The 18,177-nt window shown below is 38.2% G+C and overlaps 1 protein-coding gene across 1 annotated transcript; it reads left to right on the top strand.

The window, feature by feature from the left end:
* Positions 1-7,647: 7,647 nt before the first annotated feature.
* On the top strand, positions 7,648-9,468 carry cxcr4a (chemokine (C-X-C motif) receptor 4a). Its single transcript, XM_079884079.1, has 2 exons — positions 7,648-7,876; positions 7,989-9,468. Exons 1-2 carry the CDS (start codon positions 7,862-7,864, stop codon positions 9,054-9,056), a joined length of 1,083 nt encoding a protein of 360 aa, XP_079740205.1. The 5' UTR covers positions 7,648-7,861; the 3' UTR covers positions 9,057-9,468.
* The last annotated feature ends 8,709 nt before the right edge of the window (positions 9,469-18,177 follow it).

Here is an 18,177-nt window from a genome sequence, read left to right as displayed (position 1 = left end):
GCATGCGCAGAAACAAGCTAATAGCTCTCAATGGATTGAAGAAAATATTCATATATTTTTATTATATATATATATATATATATATATATATATATATATATATATATATATATATATATATATATATATATATATATATATATATATATATATAATGAATATATTTTGAGTTTATTGGTAAAATGTAATGTACATAGCAGGCCAACAATAAAATATATACAGTAGGCTATCAGAAATCATTTTGTGATTATTATAGTAGCTACTTCTTTTGTAAGTTGCTTATAAGTTTTCGGCTAAATGGATAGGCTACATGTACTTCTGCTGAAAAAAAAAAAAAAACACCTAAGATTATTTGCTGGTGTTCCAGCATGGTCAGACTGGTCTGTTTGCTAGTTTTACTAGTAGGTCTAGGTGTTTTTTTTGTGTGTGTGTGTGTGTGTGTGTGTGTGTGTGTGTGTGTGTGTGTGTGTGTGTGTGTGTGTGTGTGTGTGTGTGTGTGTGTGTGTGTGTGTGTGTGTTTTTTCTTCAGCTAGTCAGTCTGGGAGTGCAGCTGCTAACCAGCTAAACACCAGTTTTGATCATCTTTAAGTGACTTCAGATGTAAAATATTCAGTATAATGCAAAACAGATCACTTGGAAAGTTTATTATTTATTTATTTTATTTATTGTATAATTGTGTAAGTGACAGAATTGAGGAGGAGGATTTGCTGATCTTAGCTGGTCTCTCAAAGTCAGACTGGTCTGTCCATCTTTCTTTTCCAGCAGTCCCAACAGTACACCACAATGCAAATATTTTAATACAACACATTTCACTTATATTATATTATATTATATTATATTATATTATATTATATTATATTATATTATATTCTTGAGCAAGTGACAGAATTTGGTAGTAGCCATTTGTGCCCAATTGATGGCGCCACTGACACAGAGAGAAAAAAGTGATGGCGTTCATCTCAAATTTTTGTCCCTGTATATCAGTAACCCAGTGGGTACATAAAACTGAGTCTAGTTGAGTTGTATAACAGGCATACAATGCAATGAGAGAATAGAGAATAAAAGAGAATAAATATATATGCAATTCATTTTCAAAGTTTCAAGGTAGATTGTAACTGAGATAGCCTACCCCATAGTGTGGGTTGTGTGGTAAAAACATTAAGACTTGTTACATAACATGATTCCAAATTAACTCAAACTGTAGTGCTGAGATAATACACAAATAAGTGTCAAGGAACAGTATCAGGAAGCTGTGGTTTTGCATGGTACACTCAGTCACACGCTATCTGAGAGAAAAGAAGTTGATCTTAAGTCACATACATACCCGTGCCTTTCTACAAAATCTTCTCACACATATGCAGCCCCATCCACACCCAGACGTACGTTTGATGTACACAGACATACTCATACACAGACGGGCATATGCCAACACCACACCCCAGCCTCAACCACAAATCTTTTACCTCAAGACCCTCTTCTTCAGCGATGTGGCCGTACTTGGGCAACATCTTGGTTGAGACAAGGTAGACACACACAGTGATTCTGAGGAATCATCTAGTAAAAAGCACAAGCACACCTCAGCAGACAAACATCTGTTCACTGAAGTATGTCAGACCTTGTGCCATTATGTGTTTTTGTGTGTTTACTCTATAATTGTCCACTCTTATCATTCAAGATTTTCTTATTAACTTCTAGTTGGGGACAATGGATGACTTGGTCCTCTCTAAGTCTCCTCTCAACACTGAACTGGTGTTACCATGGTAATGTAATTACACTCGTTACTGACAAAGGTTAAAGTCAGATCATTGTATGTTGCATTGTAATCCCTTTCTATTGTGAGACAGAATGAACATATGAATGAATCAGGTGAATCTTATCAGTCAATTAGAGCCACTGAGCCAGCCGAAAGCAGATTTAATACTAAATGGCTCCATTGTATTTTGGCAATTGCCAGACATCATTATAATAAACCATGCATTTCATTAAGCGCATGATACACTACAACGATGCCATGATTTCTGCAGGATCATGTGACACTGAAGACTGGAGAAATGGATGCTAAAAAATTCAGCTTTGCCATCATAGGAATAAATTACATTTTATAATAATATTAAAATAGAAAACAGCTCCTTTAAATTGAAAGGTAAATCCTTTACTGTATTTTTAATCAAATAAGTTCAGCCTTGGTGAGCATAAGAGACTTTTTTGAAAAACAGGTAGTACTGGTATACTTAACTTTTTTTACAATTTTTGGAAAATATGACCCAAATAAACCAAAGTTTTGATTCCAGTCACAATGTTAAAAGCTGCTGACTTTTTCAAGGGAGCGGCCCTTTCTATATCACTCATATAGGTGTGGTTCATGATCAATAAGCCTAGCACTTGTCTGGAGAGATAGGAGGAGACACTTTATGAGATCTGCCAGACCAAATGTAGGGCAAAAATGAGTTAAATGTCTGTTCAGGAAATAACCCCACCCCAACATACAAAATGTGTCAGTATTGTTTGTGTGTGACCTTTAGAGTGCGTACTTGCGTTTGACAGTAAATGTTCTGGTCATTTAACATACAGCCCCCCACCCCCATCCCCACATATACACACAGAGCAGTGAATGTCCTTCCACAAAGGATGCAAATGACAGACAGGAGGGTTCCATATCAGTCCTCAGATCAGCCCATCTAATCCTCTCAAAGACCTGCAACACAATTCAGTCCCATTCACCGAGTCAGAGTCAGATTTCTTCCCAGACAGAGAAGACAAAGATTCCAGAATTTTAAAAGAAATAAGTTCGCCCAAAAATGAAAATTCTGTAATCATTTACTCCCCCCCTCTTGCTGCTCCAACTTTGCATGGCTTTCTTTCCTCTGCAGAATAAAAGAAGATACTTTGAATAATGTTTGAGTGTTTCTTCCATATTATGAGAGTTAATGGGGTCCAAAACTTTGAAGCTCCAAAAAAGACATAAAGGTATAGTGTGAAATAATCCATACGAACAAGATGGTCTTCTAAAGCAACAGAACCACTTGATAAACAGATGAACAGATCAAAATGAAAGCTTTTAATCGAATTAAATATATCTTCCTTTCTTTTCTGCAGAAAAAAAAGTCATTAAGAATGACAGAATCTATTCCACTTGTCCCTCCTTTTATAAAAATAATTCAAATAAAAAAAGGGTTACGGTGATTTGGGCCAATAGGGTCAAATGTGGAAAAACCCAACTGTTCGGTTTAAAAATGTAATATAAAATTCAAACAAACAGTTGGCTTTGTCCATATTTGACCCAACCATGGGTTGAAACAACCCAGTGTAGATGTTAAAATAATCACTTTTTGAATAGTATAGCCACAAGCCATAAAACATGGTGTGAAAAAAAAAATCACTCTTTTTGGGTAAAGCTACATTCCATCCGCCATCCCATAATACAAAAGTCTATTTTCAATATGCCACAAATACTGTTGATTGAGCTTAGCTTGCACCCAGAATATTCATTTAAATCCTAACCATAACATTAATAAAACATCTCACATTTTCTTTTCATCCTAATGTGAACATCAAATACTATATACACAAATTAGCTTACAAATAATTTGACTGGTTGATTTAAGTGCTCTCTCATTCATACTGTTTTTGCACTTCTTCTCCCCTGGATAATTCAATGCAGCCGTGAATCGACAAGTCTTTGCTTAGTCAGTGGCTTTTAATTAATACGGGTCTGTCACCGACTCTGTTCTCTCATAATAGTCTTTTCAGCTGTCTCCATGACCAAACAAGCTGGGATGAAAGAGAGAGAAAAAGAGCATGAGCAGTGGGCCATTCAAACAGGTGTCTCCTCTTTCCTCAATACCGCCTCTTCTTTCTCCCCCTCTCTCTGCTCACCTCTATGAATGGGTTGGCCAAGCAGTGATTTGTTTTCTGTCGCCTTGAGGCTGGAACTTTAGTGGCCAACGTATAGACTTCAAGGCACCATCGAGCTGCCTAGTAGATCTGCAAATAGACCTCAAATTTCTTGTGGGTTTCTTTTCTCTACTTCACACAACCGTCTGACAAGCAAAGAAGCTTTCAACTGCAGCATGCTCTTATCTGAATCTTTTCCTCTAAATTCATCTGTTTAAATCATAGTAGATAAAGTTGGTTAGGAAGAAAGACATATACAAAAACACATATGGCCTAATGACTCTCAGAAAGGCCAGAAATTCTTATCTGGAATCATCAGACCTATTGTATTCTTATCAGAGCCTCTCTGCCCTGTCCTGAGGGCTATTGTCATGCCCTATGGAGAAGGGAGGAAACCCTCTGTACTACCGACATTTTGTATGTGTTCGTGTGGGTGATTTTTTCAAAAAGAAGTTTGAACTCAACCTGTTCGCTTTTAAACACACTGAATGACTTCATTTATATACTGAAATTGCTGTAGTTTTGTATGCAACTTTTTGAAAACGAGATCTTCTCTGCGTGTAAACTACAAAATGGTGATGTGCATGTATGTGTATTATGTGTTGAGTCTATAGGTGATATTAGTGTTTCTTTACAAAGTGACATCGCCAACTACTGGCCTTGCAGCATAATAGCTACAGCATTTTGAATGGTTTTCGCAGATCCGTTTTGACAACGCTGTCGTCTGTATGCGAAAAACGCAAAGGAAAAACGTTTCCGTTTTTACATTGTTGTCGTGTAAACATAGTTATTAAAACGTTACATCTGAATGTTCTTTGAACGTTCAAAACAATCATTTTAAAAACGTTTTTTGGAGGGGTTATGCGCACGTTAACGAAACATAACTTGTTATCATTTGGCAAACATTATGACAACGCTCCTTTTGAATGTTCAAGCCGCAACATTGAAACATGTTAGACGAACATTCAACTAAAACCTCTCAGAAAAGAAAAAACGTTCCATGAACGATGTCTTCTATAATTTAATGTTAGGCTGCATAGATTAGGTCAGCCGGAACCGGGAACACTTCCCATAAATCCTGATGTACTCGTTACATCATGAGAAGAATGGCATCTACGCTAATTTTAGTGTCTGTGTTTATCCCGAGGTTTTCCTGCAGCCTGCCGGATCCAGGCCGTATCCAGATCTGACGAAGGACCTTCGCCTGGACCGATGACTACGCAGTGCTGAAGTGCCAACTAGTCTCTCCCTATGGAGGATCTCTCTACCACTATACAGATAAGGCGTTGTCGGGAAAACTCGTTTCGCGTTCCTACCCCAAAGCAACAAAATAAAATAAAATGATTTATCAAAATGTATAAGGAAAGACAAGTACTTTGTTTAGGCTTGGCTTGTAGGAAATTCCAAACCTGCGTATATTCAAGCGCACATAACTATAGAACCCATTCTAAATGCGCATGTGAACGCCATCAGCGTTTCTCACAGGTTCGCGTTTAAAGTCTGTGTAGAGGGAATGGTGTCGTCTTAGCGGCCCCTGGTTTAATAACAAATGATCGTTGCGACGGAAGCAAATCAATCAAAACTAGCTTTAGATGGAAAATAACTTAACTCTGCTGTAAAGCCTCGAACAATCTCTGTTACCTTAAATTACGCTTATCTCTGTAAAGCTGCTTTGAAACAATCTACATTGTTAAAAGCGCTATATAAATGAAGATGACTTGACTTGACTTGACTGACATGTGCAAATATTGTTTTTTTGCTAACATTCTGAGAACATTATTAAAGACCAGATAACTTTGAACAAACATTCTTTTAACGTTACTGGAAGAACGTTTGTTCATAACTTTGAGACAACCTTGCCAGAGCGTTGGGAAAGTTCTTAAAATGTTCTTTGTTAGCTGGATAATTGTGTGATCCAATATGAAAATGTATTTAAATATATATCATGCACAAACAACCTCACAATTAATTACACTCTAAACTATTTATGCTATTGTTCCTTTCTTTTGTTGTTGTGAACCCTTAAGAACAGCTGTCTTCAAACCTCTGCAGTCATACCAACGGTCAACTTCCTTTTCATTGCACACAGAGGATGAGAAAATCTACATTCATGGATCTTTTGCTTTACTGACATGAGAAAAAAACAACAGTGAATCTATCGATTCAATCTTTCTGCCACACTGTTTCTTGCCTAGCACCTTTCACACCTCTGTGGTATCTGCAGACATAAAAGACACCCAGTTTGTGTCTTACTGCTCTAGCTTTCTTTCATCGGCCCACATGCATTAACACAACCACACGAAGTACACACAAGAAAAAACTAAATCTGATTTCTTAATGTTCCTGTGGAAAAACTGAGAGTTCAAACAAAAATATAAGTTCCATTAAAGCATGACCTAATTATGATATAAGATTCCATGCATTGAGGTTATTTTACAGCTCTGTACCGTGTGGTGACTATTAAGATAATATGTGTTTATAACAAAACTAATAAATGCAACATATTTTGAAGGCACACACACACACACACACACACACACACATAGAGATCACCTTACAACTCTACCAGTTTGTGAAGCAGTTTTCTGGAAGCCATGTCTGTTGGCTGGGGGCAGGTGAAAACACATGTTCTCCCAGAGGAAAGCACACACACACACACACACACACATACACACATTGCCAAAGGGTTTTTTTGGCTTTGAGAACTGCCCTTCCTTGCTCCCTAAAACAGCGATAGGTCTGACCTCTCATTTCAGCCAGGTGTCTACGTCCCTGTTCACTAACCAACATCTGTGACGGTTACAGCCAAGTATTGAATGACTGCAATATTATAGTAGAGGGCAGTGGGTGTTCTCTTCTGAGAGGTTCTCTTCAGAGACTCTATGTGATAAGTTGTCCTTTTGTTTTTAAATATGATGCCAAAGAGCACGTAACCTCACACAATACCATTTTAAATAGCTAAAGATCTTCAGTACATTAAAAAGCACATATTAAATACAAATCTGAAGTGTCCCATTTTACCAGTTGTCCCCCTATAGAGACATATACATATACATGAGTTAAGTTAATTTTACTATGGGGTTTGGGTGTTTTGAACAAAGGAAGAACTGTACGATCTGTGATCACTCAGACTGTCTCTGTGATTTTATCTGATCATCAACACATTAGCACCTTTTAAATGTGATAAAATGCCATTCAACTTATGCAAAACATAAACAGCTCAGAGCACTTAAGAGATTAACATACAGTGTGTATGTTTCCATGCTCAAAAAGCCAATTCCTCCTAATTTTTCACATTTAATTTCACTTAGGCCTACATAGAAAGTGTTTGTGTGTACTTTTCACAGCTCAGCGTCAAAGTATGAAAACACTTTCATATGTGTGTGTGTGTGTGTGTGTGTGTGTGTGTGTGTGTGTGTGTGTGTGTGTGTGTGTGTGTGATCTAATCTGACCATGGTTGAATGATATTTAAAAGTGTTTTGAGGGTTGTAGTGAGTAAGCCACTTACGTCACTATCACGATTAAACAGAAAGCCATTCATGCTCATATTACACATATAATAATGTAAACACGTATAATCATATTGTACCACTTAGTTTACCACAGTTTGAATTAGAAATGAACATATTTCTTGGAATAGGCAAAGTTAACTGGTTTTGTGTGAGGTTTTCTGCAGACACACAATTGAAACACCGATTTCCGTCGCAGGACGTCGTTTTCTTCAATCACTCTTGCATTTTGAAACACGAAAACAGGAAAAGAGTGTTTGCGGAAGGCGCAGATGCTGCTACCTGTTCTGTGGGCGCGAGCGCAGAATCGAGCGCGCGTGCTGCCGTGGATTGCGTGTGTGAGTGGGCGGAGTTTGCGCGCACGAGTGGGGTATTTAAAATCATCTGAGCTCCACAGAAGTTTACAAAGCCGCTGTAGAATTTCTGGAGACTGACAGCACCGGAGGAGTGTTTTAAAGATGGCATACTACGAAGTAAGAAAATATATATATATTTTTTTTCTTAAGTGAAGTTTGATTGCATTTAAATTAGGCTACTTTATAAGAAAGAAAAAATATTTAACTTTGTCTATTTACTTTTTTGCAGCACATCGTCTTTGAAGATGATTTATCAGCTGATAACAACTCTGAGTTCGGCTCGGGGGACATTGGGGCCAACTTTGAGGTCCCGTGCGACGTGGAGGTCAGTCACGAGTTCCAGAGGATCTTTCTTCCAACCGTGTACGGAATCATATTTTTTTTGGGTCTTATCGGGAATGGACTGGTTGTTCTGGTAATGGGCTGCCAGAAGAAATCCAGAACCATGACAGACAAGTACCGCCTGCACCTTTCAGTGGCGGACCTTCTGTTTGTGCTCACCCTGCCGTTCTGGGCCGTGGACGCGGCCAAAGACTGGTATTTTGGAGGGTTCATGTGCGTGGCCGTGCATATGATTTACACGGTGAATTTATACAGCAGCGTCCTCATCCTCGCCTTCATCAGTCTAGACCGGTACCTCGCCGTGGTGCGCGCCACGAACAGCCAAGGTCCGAGGAAACTTCTAGCCAGTCGCATCATTTACGTGGGCGTGTGGCTCCCCGCCGCGCTCCTCACCATCCCCGACCTGGTGTTCGCCAAAGCGGAGACCAGCGCTATACGCACTTTCTGTGAGCGCGTTTACCCTCAAGACTCTTTCCTTACTTGGGTGGTCACTTTTCGCTTCCAGCACATCCTGGTGGGCTTCGTGCTACCCGGGATCGTGATACTCGTCTGCTACTGCATCATCATCTCCAAGCTGTCGCGCGGCTCGAAGGGCACACAGAAGCGCAAGGCGCTCAAGACCACCGTGGTTCTGATCGTGTGCTTTTTCGTCTGCTGGTTGCCTTATTGCGGGGGGATCCTGCTGGACACGCTGATGATGCTAGATGTGATTCCTCACAGCTGTGAGCTCGAGCAGGGTCTTCAGAAGTGGATCTTCGTGACTGAGGCTCTCGCGTACTTTCATTGCTGCCTCAACCCCATCCTATATGCGTTTCTGGGCGTGAAGTTCAAGAAGTCCGCCCGCAGCGCTCTATCTCCTAGCCGGGGGTCCAGTTTGAAAATTCTGCCGAAGAAGAGAGGAGGGATGTCATCTGTATCCACAGAATCCGAGTCTTCTAGCTTTCACTCGAGTTAACAAAAGCGCGTGCGCACCTTGGACTGCGAATATGCTTCCAAATATTACATGAAATTACTTGCTAATATGTGCTTTGTATAGGAAAGAAAATATAGTAAACAGGCTGAGCCTGATTGAAAAGTAGATAGAATGTAAATATGTCTGCAGTATGATATGGCATACTGCACTGCTTCCAGTATTACTGTAAAATCTCTCTTCATAGTGAGAAGAGGCATTGTGAACGTACAAATGTGCTGATATAGTGAGCAAGATGTTTACTGTACATATGTATATAGATTGTTTTTTAACTGGTTCCTTTCTGCACTTATGTAGACCATTGCATTTATTTATTACATGATAAACCAGAGACGTTCCAGTTTAAAAGAGCTGCTTTGGCTATTTGAAGTCTTGCAATAAATTTTTCAGTACTCAGATTATTGTGTTGGGTGTTTGTGTGTGTGTTTTGACCACTTCTAGTAACACTTTTCTAGGGCATGATAATGGAGTTTCCCTGCAATGCCCAGTATTGTTTAGTTTCATTTACAGAGACACGTGCATGTGAAAGTACTGTTACTCAGCATAACTTCTTCAAAGTAGTTTTATCAAAAGCTATTCATGTGGAGGACAGCACTTACAGTACCCTTAGCCTATAATATTTGATAACGGGGATTCCCTAATATGTAAACTCATTCAGGTCTGACCAAATACACAGAGTACCCATAGGTGGAATCCCCAACATGATGCGGGATCCATTCAACCATAAACACACGTGAAATTTCTTAAATGCAAATTATGCTATATTCCATTGCAGTTTTGGTTAACTTTCCAAATTTCATTTCATTATCATCCTTATTTGGGTTTTCTGTTATTTGCCCCCTGCAAATGTCCCTTTACCTCAAAGGGGATTCTGTTTATTCAGGTGGTACCATAACAAAAGCATGTTACCATGTCTCTGACACTGATTGGAAGTTACAAACATACCCTGTATGAGTCATAACAACCTCATTCTGCGTACAGAAGTTTAGGTAAAAACCCACTATTCCTGTTTGGAGGATCATGCCCGTAATCACATTTGCTTAGCAACATTCAACAGAAAAAAACATATGTGCAGTACCTGATGATTTTGCTTTCTATGAAACTGGCAGCACTGAATATATAGCCATAAAGTGGCTCTACATGTGTTTAGACACTTACAAATGTCTGAATGTCATTGAATTAAGTATCAAAATATAAAGCCACAAAGAAAATGCAAAAAGAAACGCTAGAGCTTTTCTCAGAACTAACTTCATTTTTTGGAATAACTTTTAACCAACTGTGAAAGTGATTCATTGTAGATGAAGTCAGTTCCCCTCAAGTTTACACGTGGTGTTCTAGCAAAGCAACTACAGGTGTAGTTCGTCACATTAGCCTATAGACAAATTTATACAACCAAAAAGTGTAATTTGGAGCATTCCTAGTTCCCTAAATATAATTTTTATATATTGTTAAATTGTTTACAATTTGTTCCCCTACACACACACACACAGACAGACAGACAAACAGACAGACAGACTGATAGATAGATAGATAGATAGATAGATAGATAGATAGATAGATAGATAGATAGATAGATAGATAGATAGATAGATAGATAGAATCATTAACATTAAACATTAAAAACATTAAAATCTTAATTATTTGACTGTGTCCAAATAACTTTTTTTGCACTAATTATAGCCATATATAGGCAATAAAAATGATAAAATTGTAAGGATGTAAGGAACACTCAAAGCTGTCACTGGGACGGTACCCTTTAAAAGGGTTCTAATATGTATAATTTAGGTAGGCTACTAATATATACCATTTTGGTACCAATATGTACCTTTGAGGTACAAAGGTGTATCTTTTGAAAGGGTACCACCCCAGTGACAGCTTTTGTAACTTTTTTCTGACAGTGAAGGGAGTTACTATTCAGTTAGTTGGAGTAACTACTGTGGATGAACTGTAATATATAACATGTGTTCTGTTGATTCACTGAATGATTTTCATATAGTTGGTATGGTCTCATGACGCTAGTGACTGGATAGGTCAGCCGCTCATGTGTGCACTCTTCGTGTAGAATCAACAAAGAACAACTACATGCAATTAAAAGCAGTGCGTATTCATATAGCAGTATTGAATGGCACTATAGAAAACACTATGTGCTAACTATACTCTAATATGATGCTAGATGCTCTGAACCCTTTTTATGGAGTTAACGTCTGCTGCCCGCATTTATTACTAGTAATCCATGACAGTAGCATTCAGTTCAAATGGGGCGAGGATGAACCACAATAAAACCACGGGAGGTCTTTACAGAGGGAGAAAGTATTACAGCAATGCACAGCAGTGTAGAGCCATAGGAAACAAGAGCCTGTGACCTCTGCATTGCAAAAGCTGCTTACCAGGCCACCATGTTAAGAGGTGGAAATGCGTGAGAGTTGACCCATTGAGAAGCGAAATCCATGCGTAAGGACAATACAAACTAACACCAGTGACTGGACGGCCCGTTGAGTCAGAGTAATGGGCTCTAATGTAGAGTGTGAAAGCTTTGCATGTCTGAGAGTGTTAAGTGCTCCATCAGGCCTCTGTTCCCCCGGGGGGGCTGTAAGAAAGGAGAGTGGTCAGTGAACATTCCTTAAGAGCTGGTCATTTATTTTGCTGTTAAACTCCCTTGTTCACCCTGTCAATCTGAATATATCTCACTCTGTGTAGATGTAGAAAAGAGTGCATGTCTATCGGCACACTTATCCAGTCATCTGCCTGTTTAAAATCTCCTCATAAATCTCATAATAAAAAGAATGGTTTACTTACAAATAGAGATTCTGGGAAATCATTTACTCATCCTCAAGAAATTCCAAACCCTCACCTTTGTTTGGGAGAGATTATGAATAATTGCACTGGCTAAACGTTTCTATGCAATTAAAAAGAATGACACAAAAGCACCATTAACTACCATAACTTGTTCTTATAATCCTTGTCTGTAAAAACAAGGGCTCAATGAAAATTACCAGTACCTTTTCTGTTTTTTACCAGTACTTTTTCTTACAGTATGAAAAGGGAACAGGCTAATATTTAAGTTATGTGACACTTTATTTTACAGTGTCCTTGTTACATGTAATACTATAGTAATAACTATAGATTATTCATAATTACATGAAACTAACCCTAAACCAAACCCTAATCCTGACCATAACCTATAGTACATGTAGTTAAATATTACTCAATACTTAAATCTATAATTACAGTACAACAAAGGCACCTTATAAAGTGTAAAATGTTATTCACTGACATCTACCCGTGGCACGTTCATCAGAAAATTAGCAATATCTGATTCGTGAAATAATCATTTTCTTGCGTCAGAATCATTCAACTCAATGAGTCAATGATCCAGTAAAAACGGTTTTCCAGTTAATCTGACTGGAGAGGAAAATTTTCTGTGAATAACAACTAAGATTTTGGTCTGCTGCCTACCCAAAACAATCATATGACTTCATAAAATATAAAACTGGTATCCTCTTTGAAGCATAAAAGTGCACCATTCATTGAAATAGCATGGAAAAGAGCAGCCAGTACATTCTTCAAAATTTCTTCTTTCAAAATTCACGTGCTTCAAAAAGACATGAGGAGGAGTAAATGATGATAGAATTTTCATTTTCAGGTGAACTATTGAGTCTGTAAGCTACACAAATGTATAATAAATAGTGATCATCACAATAAATAATAAATATGAAAAACATTCCTGCATTCCAAATCTTCTGAAACCACATAAATCTGCATGAGGAACAATGTTGTTATTCACTGACATCCAGCTCTCCTTGGCACGTTCATGAGATGAGTAGCAATGTCCGATTTGTAAATCATTTTCCCGGGTCAGACAGCAACATAGTGTCGGCCCAGATCCGGCCCACATCTGGTAAACGTGACACTATGTTGCTGTCTGAGTTTCAACAAATCTGTTCACAGTGGTCTGGTTCACAAAAGTGATTTTTTCAATAATCTGTCTTGATTTGCTTCTCGTTCAGTTCACTCGTAATAACATAAATAAGAGAAGCTAGCACGTTCTTCAAAATGCCTTTTTTTTTTTGTTGTTCTGCAGAAGAAAGAATCTCATACAGATTCTTTATGAGGGTGAGTAAATAATAACAGAATTTTCATTTTATGTCGAACTATTCCTCTAATTCTGAGTAAAATTGTCCACAAACTCACACTGGGCCTCGTTCCACAGCTCTGCATGTGTTTTTCCACTTACAAGCAGGGTGAGGGTTAGAGGGTAAAGCTATTGACATCCATAGCGCAGGAAGGAGATCATGTCTGGGATCATTAGCGGCCACTCACAGTTCCTTCTAGATTGACCCTAGTGGGGCAAAGAGACACTTTACGACCCCAGTGACCCCCAAAACCTCCGCATGTTTACCCAAAAGGACTGGAGCCACAGAGGTCAGTAAAACCAAGATCATTTACAAATGAATCACAGTTCCAGGGGGCTTGAACAATGACCAAACAAATGCTACTGTACCAGTAAGCCGTTTAACACATGTCGGACGATTATCACGGACTGAAGCAGTAAAATAACTTATACACACAGATTCCCACACACTGTCATTATGTACACCTATGATATTATACCCTCCTATTATACACATAAACTTCACACACATATCACAACACTCGCCACCCAAGAGCCTGTTGTGTGATAAACGGATAAATGTGTGTGTTATTCTAGGGGAAGTGGCTGTTTGGAAGACAGTTTCCTGCTGAAAACCCACAGGGACTCCAGCTCCCGCTGTGAAAATACTTACGGGGTCCGACTACAACCCATTTCACATTTTTCACTCTAGAACAACAATGCCACATTTCAGCAGGTTATACGGACAACAGCTGATATATGACAGAGCCATTAGAAGTCAATAGAAATGCCTCTTTAACCTGCATATATTTTATTGATATATGATGAATATTTAAGCGTGAAAATGAAATGAAAAGTGATGTCCAGAGGGGATTTGTTTTTATTGACCCTATACAAGTTTGATTACACCATCAAAATGTCAGAAAAATATTTTATATTTTTAAATATGAGGGAAGAAACTAAACCATTAAACTTGTTCAAAGTATCTAAGAAAATTATTTAGCCCCAAAAAAGGGGTAAACTACAGCAAAAAGATGTATTTTACTATATGCATAATATAATAAAAAAACACATTCACTACAACATAATCAGTTATTAATATTTCACCAGTTCTTTCTTGTTTTTGCATGTGTTTTTTTGTATGACAGCTTGGCAAAGAATTATGTCTGTACAATTTGGCATGTTTAATTGCAATATCAAAATCTTATATGTATATGACAGAGGGGGTCGATCAATAAAAAGGTTAATAAAAACGAGGAGTCAATTAATAACTATTTTTTATGATGCAACTTTTATTTTCTTTGAGCATATAGCGTGCATGTTGTGTACACAATGTGATTTATATTAGCCTGTGGCATATGAACTGACGGACACAGTTTTGTTGTAACATGTATACATATGGCTGCCAGGTAACATGTTTGGTGATGAATTATTATGACATTTGCACCATAGAAGTGAGTCAGTCATAAAATAATAAAAATTCATGAATAGCTGGCACCGTCTAATGTAAAACAACAACAACAAAAAAAACATGCACATGTTGACTGTTTCGAGAGGAACGGCGTTATCTTCCCCAAAAAGCAGTCACACCCTCCTCATTTGTGTTGGCGTCAGATCAGTTAGCAAATTTCCGTTTCTTTGCACTGGAATGCTGATGATTGACTTTGATTATCTTGTGTTTTTGTCGAAGATGAAAAACCCGAAAGTTGGCTTTGTTCTTTAAAAACATCTTTAGCATTTATGCCAGGACCGAATTCTATTTTGTCTTCATGCCCTAAACCTTTATTCCTCGCCGAACATGAGCCCCTCGAATCTCACCCGGGGCTATGCTTGGAAATATGATCTTGGGGGAAGTGCGTTTTGAGGGAGGGCAGCTGCCCCTTTTAAAGGCTGTAGATGAATGATGGGATTAGATGTGGTATATGTGGATGTGCATGTGTGTTTGTGTATGTTCAAGTTTAAGACCTGTGGCTTATTTCATTACATGTGATAAGCTCAACCTATAACGGAGACTTCCATTTATCCTGTTTAATTTTCAATACAGCATCTCTAATTAATTCATCAGAAGTGATTTTGTAATTCTAATGTCATTTAATCTAAATTATCACCCTTCATTCCTCTAAGAAATATGATATGTTTCTAAAGAGGATTTTGTCAAGTGATTAGCGGAAAGAGGAGCTCATATCAAAGTGAGAGGGTCGGCATTCACTTAACACACACGCGAACACGCATAGACGTACACGTGCACACACACACACTGTACTGACAGACAGGCAGGTGTTTGGGCACCTGTTTGGACAAAAAGTGGGCTCACTTACATTCTTTCTCCACCTGCAGTCCTTCTATAGTTATCCCTTGTGGGAATACCCACAATACACACACACTTCCTCATTTGGGCCTACACACATCTCACTTTTGGCCCATAACATTATATTTCACCTCTTCTGTAATAAGCAAACAGATAGTTCACATGCGTTAGGTCTGTGAAGTCAAGTTAAAGGATAATTTATTGTCAGTTCGTAACACGTAGGAGAGAAATGGCAATAAAACTATGACTTGACAGTGAGATCATCCACTATAAACTAGCGTACATGCTAACCCTTATTCTTATCTCACATAATTTAGGGCCACCGCATGTTTTCTCAGGCGTTGTGTGACAAGCATGACCAAGCAATCAGAAACATATTCAGATGATAAATAATGACAATCCCCAAACTGAACGTTTTGGTCTTCAAGAATGGGTAATTTTGGCCCTGTGGACTTATAGAAATAAAAAACATATATATCTGAAAATGAGACTTTTCACACTCTAAGTAGTTTATTTTATTGGTCTATTTACAATTTTCAATTCAGAGGAATTAAGAGTCATATTCTCTGAAAGTAATGAAAATTCCTACCACAGAGTTTTGCATTCTGTTTAACTGCAAATGACATTTTTAACTTTTTGGGATTTTTTCTTGCTAAGGTTAATTTCATATCAAAATAATTATACAGAATTAAATAATATTTCTACACTTTTTGCATAATTTGAAAAAATTACAGCTAGACTGGAAATTAAATCCAATAAAAAATGTTCTTCTCACAAGGGATGTTTACCATTGACACTGTTGCCTTGGTTTACAAGCAGGCGAATTAAAAAAAATATATGGGACATTCTAAATTGTTTAAAAAAAAATTAATAAAACATTTTCACACTAAAAAACATTGTAATGTTTTATGTTTATTTCACATTTTTATATTATCAAAGTTTTAAACATGAAATAATGCATAATTTTTTGTTTTTGTATTTTAAGATTAAGGGTATGGTAAAATGACAGATTCCATGTTCCAAAAATGGAAAAGTTTTTCCTTTGCGTTTTTCACGTAAGATGGCAACGCTGTATTATTCATGCCAGGCCAGTAGTTGGCGATGTCACTTTGTAAAGAAACACTACGTGCCTGTAGACTGAACACATAATACGCATGCGCATGAAGTGACAGTTTTACCAAATTCGCATTTTTGTATTCTACACTGAAACGATAACAGTATCACTTACACAAAAGTTTGCGTTTTCAGGTCGGCAAATCGCCATTGTTGTGTTACTGAACGGCCAAAACGCATAAAAAGTTGTTCGTTTTTTCAACATGTCATCAGTCGTCATGTAAACGGCCCCGAAAAGCGTAAAATAATACAACCCATAAATAAAGACCATTTGAAAACTAGCCAAAAAAAAAGTTTACATTTATATTCAAAAATAAAAATAAAAACTAAACTGAAAAAAAAAAAAAATCCCCTGGGGTCATAACAGTGCCGAAGTTGAAAGAATCACCCGTCCATAAATCTCAAACACGAATCGTCAATCGTGCATGTTTGAAACACGAACCAGGCAGGACAAACCATAACATGCAACGAAAAACATTTTAGCTCATCACAGGGTCCAAAGATCACTGGACCGTATCGAAACGTGTTGTAAAATTCCAACATCAAAGCACATATAAAATGTATGAAATTTAAATTGCAAAATCAGACAAAGCAAATGCTCTTGGTGAGCATTCACATGATGGTCATTAACCTTGCACCTTTAGTGCTCCCAATTGGATTTTATTGCATTTATCTCAGACACTGTGTCTAATTGGTCTGATGTGAGAAAACCTCCAACTTGTAGGCTAACTCACACAAATCCAATTCATGCTTATAATTCGACCTACCCTTGGAGGCAAAGATAAAGGCTAAGAGCGCGCACATGTCAACAAAATGAAAGACAAACCCACGCGGTCACTTGAACTCCTCACATTGCTTCTTGTGAGACATAAATCATCTCAGCAGCTCTTTCTCATAAACAGCCAAGTTTTGACAGAGAAGCTTAAATCAAAAGCAAAATCATGTTTATATGAGCAACCCCCAATTTCCCCTTTCGTCAGTGTAACACAATGGTTTTGCGGGCAAAGCTTCAGAGGAATCGGGGCACTGAGATGTTGAGTGAAGGTCTGAAAACTATTTTCCCACTGCTTCTGAAAAGACTTCCTATCAGGAAGAGGGAGAAATAGAACCTGGAAGTTTACTCAGAGATTTTTTGCGCCTTGTTTTTTGCCGATTTCCTGTTTCGGTCCGGCCTCAGCTGAGCCGCAAGAGTAGGACGAGGAAGAGAGGGCTTAGGCGAAGAAAGAGAAGAAGGAAGGATAGTGGCATAGTAAACGGAGGAGAGGGTTGAAAGATGGAGGCTTCCCCCCTCCTCCTTCTCCTCAGACCCCCAAACCCAGCTGTCTAAATGGAAAGGTGGCACGACAAGGAGGGAGGAGGAGGTTACAGTTGGAGGATGCTTATTGTTTTGTGATTCCTGTGTTTAGGGTTCGGTTTGTGTCCCTCAAACAAAGGCCCATTCTACTGGAAGGGATATCAGCGAGTCATTGTGTTTACAGGTTTACAAGCACGCAAAAACAAGTAGCACAAGCTAGAGAAATTGGAGTGGCATGTCCAACATTGCACTTATGCATTGGCTTAAGATCATTTTTTAT

Source organism: Squalius cephalus (genome assembly GCF_949319135.1).
Source record: "Squalius cephalus genome assembly, chromosome: 10".
In the NCBI taxonomy this organism is placed as follows: domain Eukaryota; kingdom Metazoa; phylum Chordata; class Actinopteri; order Cypriniformes; family Leuciscidae; genus Squalius; species Squalius cephalus.
This window is presented reverse-complemented; position numbering and strand designations above follow the sequence as displayed.